Here is an 8,310-nt window from a genome sequence, read left to right as displayed (position 1 = left end):
CGAGGAGATGGAAGGACCTGGATATGCACTCGGCACGTAGATGAAGTAACTTCCATGTCAAGACCTGTGGCGCTGCAAAGGTGCAGAAGCGATGTTGTACCGGACGCCTCCACAATTCCAAATTTCCATATTTGTATGATATTCTCCGTCACAGTACACGAAGCAAAGACGATGATTCTTGAAAACCTCATTTTTTTAAAAGTTAAAAAACGCTTTTGTGTATGCTTTTTTTCTTTTAATAAGGAATCCTTGTTGCTATTGCTCTTCATTTTGTTTTGATTCATCGTAATTTGTATCGATTTTAGGTTTTGTGCACAGAAAGTATATACAAAATCGTTTGTGAAGAAACACAGCCGGGCACGTTGGGACCATACCAACGCGTGGGACAATTCCTCAACAGTTGCTTACACACTCGATCCAACGGCTTCCACGGTCACAAACCAAAACCTAGCTGACAGTGACGGCGACAAAGATGAGATGTGCCCTCATCTCATCCTTCCCTTCCCTGTTCCGCCCGCTATTATTGCGTTGCATCATCGTCGATCCGTCTCCCGCCGCTCACGAGACCGATCGTCCATAAACAAATCAGCCGATCTCAATTTAATTAATTAATATAAGCCCGAGAAACGGGACAAAATTAGCAGTCGGAAATATAGGGGCATCGCCGTCGTCAAGTGGCCATCGCCAACGTCCCGCAGCCTCCGCCTCCGCCTCCCTCCTCCTCCTCCAACCTTCAATCACCTCGTCCCCACCGGCGGCCCCGGCAATAAGAACCCGAATCGCGCCCCGTCCCCCTCGCTCAGAATCCCGGCGAATCTCGCGCCGGACGCAGGAATCAAGAATCCCCGGGGATATTCATCGGGAATCCGGGAAGAAAGCCCCGGCCTTGGCGGTCCGGCCATGGACACGGAGCCGCTGCTCCCCACCACGGCGCCGCAGCCGCTCCACCCGCTGCCGGAGCACGCGACGCTCTCCAACTTCGACCTCGCGCCGCCCTCCTCGCCCTGCCCCTCCCCGGCCTCCTCCTACAAGGACCGCCTCATCTTCGGGCCCCACGACCCGCCGCCGCCGCCGCCGCCCCCTCCCCCGCCGCAGTCCGCGCGCCACTACCGCCGCATCTCCGTCCCCCACCCCGACCCGTTCCGCGACTACGACCACCCGTCCTGCTCCTCCTCCCCACCCTCCAACGAGGACGGCCAGCCCCAGCCCACCACGCCCTCGCTCTTCAATTTAATCAGCGGCCGCACCAACCTCCACCGCTCCCGCACCGCGCCTGCCATGGCGCCGCTCAGCGCCGCTGTCCTCGCCGCCTCCGCCCAGGCCGACCACCAGAACCCGCCCCCGCCGCCGCGGAGGCCGGCCATCGTGCTGCACGCCTTCCTCTTCCTGCTCGCCTACCTCGCCCTCGGCGTCTCCTTCTACGCCGCCTTCCCGGCCAACTTCACCTCCTCCGCCGGGCCCACCCACCCCGTCGTCGACGCCCTCTACTTCTGTATCGTCACGCTCTGCACAATTGGCTACGGGGACATCACCCCGGCCAGCCCTGCCGCCAAGCTCTTCGCCATATCCTTCGTCCTCATCGGCTTCGGCTTCGTCGACATCCTCCTCTCTGGCATGGTGTCCTATGTGCTCGACCTCCAAGAGCACCTCCTCATCACCGCCATCAAGAACCCCCGCTCTGCACGCAAGCACCGGCACAACTACATCTTCGACATCAAGAAGGGCCGAATGCGCGTGCGCATGAAGGTCGCCCTCGCGCTTGGTGTGGTGGCCATCTGCGTCGGCATTGGGGCCACTGTGCTCAGGAAGGTGGAGAACATGGGCTGGCTCGATGCCGTGTACCTTGCAGTGATGTCGGTGACCACGGTCGGATACGGCGATCACGCGTTCCGGACACTGCAGGGCCGCCTTTTTGCCTCTGGGTGGCTCCTCGTGTCCACACTAGCCGTGGCACGGGCATTCCTCTACTTGGCAGAGATGAGGATCGACAAGAGGCACCGTGCCATGGCCAACTGGGTGCTGTCCAGAGACATGACCGTGTCAGAGTTTCTCGCTGCAGATATCGACAACAATGGCTATGTCACGTAAGTTATCGCGGTATCAAACCTTATTTTCATGCCTGCATTGACCAATTCGTCTTATTGAATTTCATTCGGCAATTTGGCATGTACAACGATTCTGAAAGTATTACGTCCCTGCAAAGATGCTTTACTAGGTACTTGATTTGCGGATAGTAAGCAACATGTGTGTCAGTTGGAAACCAGCACATCATGACATTATCAAAAGCTCTGGCATTCAGTAACAGTATAGTCATACCTCAACTCACAAGTCACAGAATATCTTGATGCCAGCTAGTGGACAGTAGGTATATTATTAGCAGTAGCTGACATACTGTTATAATTTCCACAAATGAGCTGATAGGTTTTGTGCCTTATTTTTTACAATAGGGTGTTCTTTGCGGTCCACAAATGAGCCGATAGGTTTTGTGGCTTATTTTTTACAATAGGGTGTTCCTAACAGTTGTATTGTGCTTAACATAAAGATAAAATCTGGAAACGGTAAAATAATGGCTCAAACTAATACTACTTGGTTTATTTTTCTTACTCAGCTTAGTACTTGATATATGATTTGTTTTGTCCTGCATTTTGAATTTGCTCAAATGGAAAATCTGAAAATGGGGTGAAGAACATGGTATTTGGAGACGGGTTACTATTGTTTTAATAGAATAATAAATATGTGATCTGAAAAAGAGACGACTTAGAATACGGTGCATAATAATTATATATACCATGTATCACTTGTGATTCTGGTGAATTATGGCCACACAACTTATTTTATGTTGGCATATAGTATGAATAAAATTATGAAATCGGTTGTCTAGCCATGTTAGTGGAATCAATTATTTGGTTGTTGTATTTTGCTTATGTTTCTATGTATATTTCTGTGATGAATTGTTGCTTTAAAATATTATAGAGCGCAATTAAAGGGCTGTAAGATGGCAAGGGCATTAAATCCAAAGAGCATGACAGCCTTTTCAACTCAGAAGCGTGCCATAATAGGATCCGAAAATGGTTACCTATGTAAAGTATGGCGTGTGAGGGAAGGATGGTTTTTATTAGTAAAATACAATTGTAAATTTTAATGGAATCTTTAGTACTGAGTAAATGAATCAACTTATGACTACTGTATTGCTGACTTTTGTGCTTGTTTTGGTAACTCAAACATGTTTTGTGTTGTATGACAACCCTGAGCCCATGAGAAATGCATTATGTTAGGGTACATATTAATTTGCAAGAGAGCGATTAATTTTGGTAATGCCCTTATACAAGACAACACATTGTCCATAATGCTGTTTATTTATCATCATATGCACGCTGTAGTACAATCATTTATCATAATGAAAGATATTTCCATTAGTTATGAAGCTATACCATATCCTGTTTTTCTTATACTGAGGTATTCACATAGTTTGCTGAGGTTCTTCCTACTGCAGACACAAAAAAAAATTTGCTTCTGTTGTAGAACTTCACTAAGCATAAATTAATCAGGGATAATTGATGATTATGATTATGAGGTAGTTTAAAAAATATGCACACTGTATTGAAAATTTGAGATGGTGGATTCTGTAGTTATTCTGTAATGTATATGAATAGGGGAATTCAAGATACAGTACTTTTGTTGCAATAGCTCACCCCCTTGGTCTTCCTTTTAAGTTGGACTGTTGGAAGCCTTGGTCTTCCTCTTAAGTTGGAAGAGAGAATTGTGCCCTGACAACACATTTCTTTCATGATTCTATCGCTTGTTAGTTGATCTACAGAATAAGGCTTGATTTCTATCACATTTGACTTGTCTTCAAAAAGAAAAGGAAAAAAAATCCCAACATGTATAAAGCTATTTTTCTCCCAAACATAGCATTCTTGTAGAATGTCCAATTCTATGCTTTCAGCCTAGCGCTAAGAGTTGTTATTTGCTATACTTTGTGTATTGCACCTATAGTATATCCAGTGAGTTATCTTGATAATGTTTCAGTAATGCATTTAATTATATATTTTATATGTGTAATTATTTCAGAATCCATTGATGTTAACCCTTAGACTTCACGCTACACTCATCTTCATGTATTTTTCTATGGTTAGCAAGTATGGTTCTCAATTGTTATCTACGTTGAAAATGTAGTGGTTGTCACCAATCATCAACATAGAAAATGTAGTGGTCTTTGGCGTGTATTTTAATTGTATATTCATTCCATTTTAGTAAACTTAATTTATTTTGAATTTGTAAATGATTTGTTTTTGCATCCATTTCTTAGCACATTGATTTGAACATTTTGTTGAGAAGCATTTATTGTTTGCTTGAGTTTGGCATGTATGCATCCAAGTGATTTGCGTCCACACTACAAAAATGAAAATTTTAATGGCTGTCTTAGCATTATACAGCAGCTGTCATTCGAACAGAATACACAATAATTCGGATTGCAATAGTAAATCAATGTTGTTTAGGCTGCTGATTGCATCATACTGCTTTGTACTCGTGAAGCTGCATATTCCACCCATACTTCTAATTTGGTGCCAACACAAATAGGCAATTTTCTCGAAATGCTTATGTTGTTATACTTTTAGTAACAGTTATTACACAGCCAAAACGGTTAAGCACTATCATCTAATGATAACAAATACGTAGTTTTTCCATCACATTTCCTGGAAGAGCATTGCTTAGTTCCATTTTGGACACAACTTGCTTGTTTCTAGTAGCCGTATTGGTTAATGATGTTCTGCATTTGCACATTGTTTCAGGAAATCGGAATTTGTGATTTACAAGCTGAAAGAGATGGGGAAGATTTCGGATAAGGACATCAAGATGATCGTGGAGCAGTTCCAGAGGCTGGACTCTGGAAACTGTGGAAAGATCACGCTCTCGGATCTCCTGCAGAGTCACCACCTGGGCCATGAACCGAGGGACATGAAAAGGGGGAAGAATTCATGACGGATGGCGCCGAGCCGAAAAAACCCGTAGGACAGCAAGAATTTTGGGACTGTAAAATGCATGAAAGGAAGGTTAGAGCTAGGATGCCTGCGCCGGATGGGATCATTTGAAGGTAGAATAGCTCCAGATAAGTTACCAGCATGGGTGGAATGATCCTACTGCCCTAGAAGCGGTGAGAAGATCATTTCTTCATGCCTGTAGGAAGGAGGCTGTAAATACAAGCAAAGCGGTTATCGAGATTCTTTTCTTTGGAAATATATGTGGCGGGTGAGGTGATCTGTTTTGACCTCTCACTCGTAATGTTTCTTTTCTCTGGTCAAACGTGAGATGGGTGACAGGCGTGGGCCGTCTGGTCCACATAACGGATTCAGGCCCGCGGTTGGATGCCAACGCCCCACTTTTTGGTTAGATGGATGGATAGATCTCTACAGCGGAGACCAGGCGTCCGTTTTGTTTGAATGATTTGACGTCGTTTTCTGGACTTCAGGCACAGTCACGCTGTCATGAAATTTAATTCTCTCTTTTTTTGGCGCTGTTTGAGATTGAGATGACCATGTGTAAAATGTAGGTAACGACTTGGACCTGGTGAAAAATTGGCTGTCCAGCAAATTTGGCGACGGGAGGTTGACCGGAAAACGAGGGTTGCCTCGAGGGAGCAGGCAAGCCTCGTCCAGCCGCCACTGCATAGCATGGGTGGTCTCTGGCCTCTTTTTGACAACCTTCCCTGAAACATGCGACGAGGAACGGACTGTGCCCCCAACGGTGGGGCTAGCTCCAAAGCTTTTGGGTGTAAGACGACATGGGCGCCGCAACTCCGTTAAGGCCTTAATTGTTCGGATTTGACGTCCGAGATTCTAGTCCTTCAAATACCTTTAAACCAGTTTTCATGGTGAAGTATGTGTCTTGTGTCCTGTTATAAAACCACTGCTTTCAAGGCACATATTCTGGCCTCTATTAATTATTTGGACCTAGCAACTAACATGTTCCCGCAGATTTGGTCTTCCTAGTCGCGTCCACTGTGCGTGGCATCGCTAGTACGTATGAAATATTTCCACTTTCATGTGTGGAGTATGATCTATACTGGCTGGAACTGGATAGAAAACATTGGCGTTTGTCATCTTTATCTGAAGATGCTGCTCTGAGACATAAACATGACCAAGTGGCTGCCAGGGTTATACGGTGTGATCTTAACCACCACCACGAGGACTTTCGTTCTTACATGCTACTGTCTATGTGTTTCTTGTTAATCTCTTTTTCTAGTCACGGTTAATTGCTTCGATGCTAACCGTATCTTATGCTTCAAAGTTCAAACACGATAAATTATACTGCATTTGAGTATCATCTAGATGCATAAGTCAGGAGATATGCAAAATGAACCTGATCACCACAAGAATATAAGCAAATATGATGGTGGTATTTGGTTCCCATAGCAGTGGACCCAAACAGCCCCACAAGTTTGTGCTAATTTGTCACTAGTGTGCTTCAACGAGACGGAAAATTCATACTGGTATACGTACGGCACAAGCACAACGATGGCAGAGGAAGATGTGACCACTAACTAGACAGGGGAAACAAACGGGCACAATCAGAACCCCCAGGGAGCTTCAGATCCTTAACAAACTTATTTTGTCAGAAAGAGGATTCTTCAGGAAGCGGGAGGCACGGTTGATGGGGTCGCCGCTTCCGGCATGGCCTTCTTCTCCTTCGGCACCGGCTCTGCAGGAGGAAACCGGAAAAACACACCATCAGCAAAGTTTCTACTTCGAATCACCGACACCGTGCTGGCAATTGTGGTGAAAATGGAAATTGGGTCGGTGATTACTTGAGATGAGGGCCTTGGGGCGGTCCTTGAAGAGGATCTTGTGCCGGATGATGCCAATCACCTCCAGCTCCACCTCCGCCGCCGCCGCCGCCTGTCCACCTTGTCCGAGCTCGCCGGGGTTCCCCTTGTCGTTCTTCTTCTTCCTCAGCACCAGAAGGGGCTTCTTGAGAGTCACCTTCGAGCCGGCGAGCTCATGGTACCCCACGGTGAAGGTGTACCCGCCCTGGCAATGGCAAGACCGCCGTGAAGATCCCCCAAACCAAATCAAGAAACCAAGTATGCAGGGAGGGTTGGTGGTTCTTGCCTTGGAAGACGGGGCGGAGGAGGTGGAGCAGAGGCGGCCGATGTGGAGGCCCTGGATGCGGCCGGAGAAGCAGGGCTGCGGCTGCAGCACGCCCTGCACCTCCACCACCGCCCACTCCGGGCACGCCGCCTCGCCGCACCCGCACCGGACTTGGATCTGCATCGCCGCCTCGCCTCGGATTGGATGTGGGGACAGAGGGGAGGAGAGAGATCGATAGGAGGCGAGGGTTTGTGCTGGATGTTGGCGGGCTGCTTTCCCGCCCTTTTCATTTCCCCGTGCTTCTATTGGTTCGCGCCAAAACACCCCCAATTGTTTTTGCTTCCCTTTTTTCCAAATAATTTTCTTTGCTTATACGGCCCCACTTGCTCCAACGATGAAACAACGGACCCTCCCCACCCCCACCCCCTCGGGGGAGACTAGTATAGGATGAGCCTTTTAGAGCAATTCCACTCGTTCGCCCCCCCCCCCCCCCCAGCGCATAGGCCGACACTATTTCGGACGCTCGTCCGGTGATTTTTAGGCCCTAGGGGCGATCTAGGTTCCAGCCACGCCCCCAGGTGCCGCCCCCAAGGCGTCGTAAATTCAAACTTGGTCCATTCCCACTACCCAAAAAACGCCACAAGTCCGGCGATCAGCGCCACAAAAGTCTCGGCGATCGGCGATCACCTTGCCACAGTTCGGCGATCAATAAAAAGTTCGGCGTGCAAAAGAAAGGACGCGTCGGCAATGCATCAAATGGTGGTGTCAACCTCCGGAGTCGGAGGAGTCGGCGTGCGCGGGCTGGTCGGCGTCGGCGTGGCTTCAGTGCTGGGTGTCATGGAGGCATCATCGCTCGGGCTTGGCGGCGGCGTTGGGGTCCGCGTGGGAGTTGGCGCCGCCGCCAACGGCATCTGGTTCAGGATGAGGCCGCGCTCCGCCAGGTACCACTCCTTGAGCTGCTCGTCGTCGCTCCGGAGCATGTCCCCCTCCTCCCCACATCAGGAAAGCCAGGTCGGTGTTCCTCTTCTTCGCGGCGACGTTGGTCCGGAGAAGGTCGAGCTTGACGGCGATGTTCGTCATCAACGTCGACCATCGCGCCTCGATTTTCTCTTCCCTCTGGGCGGCCCGGGTGTTGGCGTCGGCCATGCAATGCTCGATGGACTCTTGCAGACGGCGGTAGCCGGCTCGGCGTGTTTCGTCGCCTTGGCCCGTTTGTTGTCGT

The 8,310-nt window shown here is 48.5% G+C and overlaps 2 protein-coding genes across 2 annotated transcripts; one reads left to right on the top strand and one right to left on the bottom strand.

The window, feature by feature from the left end:
- The first annotated feature begins 632 nt into the window (after positions 1-632).
- LOC123103459 (two pore potassium channel c) lies at positions 633-5,289 on the top strand. Its single transcript, XM_044525055.1, has 2 exons — positions 633-2,084; positions 4,794-5,289. Exons 1-2 carry the CDS (start codon positions 901-903, stop codon positions 4,981-4,983), a joined length of 1,374 nt encoding a protein of 457 aa, XP_044380990.1. The 5' UTR covers positions 633-900; the 3' UTR covers positions 4,984-5,289.
- Positions 5,290-6,348: 1,059 nt separating this feature from the next.
- Positions 6,349-7,361, bottom strand: LOC123106949 (putative uncharacterized protein DDB_G0287975). The gene is made up of 3 exons (XM_044528975.1): positions 7,110-7,361; positions 6,806-7,028; positions 6,349-6,699 (listed from the first exon to the last, which is right to left on the bottom strand). Exons 1-3 carry the CDS (start codon positions 7,269-7,271, stop codon positions 6,629-6,631), a joined length of 456 nt encoding a protein of 151 aa, XP_044384910.1. The 5' UTR covers positions 7,272-7,361; the 3' UTR covers positions 6,349-6,628.
- Between the last annotated feature and the right edge of the window lie 949 nt (positions 7,362-8,310).

This window comes from Triticum aestivum, chromosome 5A (genome assembly GCF_018294505.1).
Source record: "Triticum aestivum cultivar Chinese Spring chromosome 5A, IWGSC CS RefSeq v2.1, whole genome shotgun sequence".
Lineage (NCBI taxonomy): Eukaryota > Viridiplantae > Streptophyta > Magnoliopsida > Poales > Poaceae > Triticum > Triticum aestivum.
Note: the sequence above shows the minus strand (reverse complement) of the source record. Positions and strands in the feature narration are given on the sequence as shown.

Bases quoted from the DNA above. Each gene is read 5' to 3' on its own strand.
- LOC123103459 (XM_044525055.1), top strand. From the start codon at position 901: ATGGACACGGAGCCGCTGCTCCCCACCACGGCGCCGCAGCCGCTCCAC. The intron at 2,085-4,793 runs GTAAGTTATCGC...ACATTGTTTCAG, and splicing joins GACAACAATGGCTATGTCAC to GAAATCGGAATTTGTGATTT.
- LOC123106949 (XM_044528975.1), bottom strand. From the start codon at position 7,271: ATGCAGATCCAAGTCCGGTGCGGGTGCGGCGAGGCGGCGTGCCCGGAG. The intron at 7,029-7,109 runs GCAAGAACCACC...TGCCATTGCCAG, and splicing joins CCTCCGCCCCGTCTTCCAAG to GGCGGGTACACCTTCACCGT. The intron at 6,700-6,805 runs GTAATCACCGAC...TTCCTCCTGCAG, and splicing joins CCCCAAGGCCCTCATCTCAA to AGCCGGTGCCGAAGGAGAAG.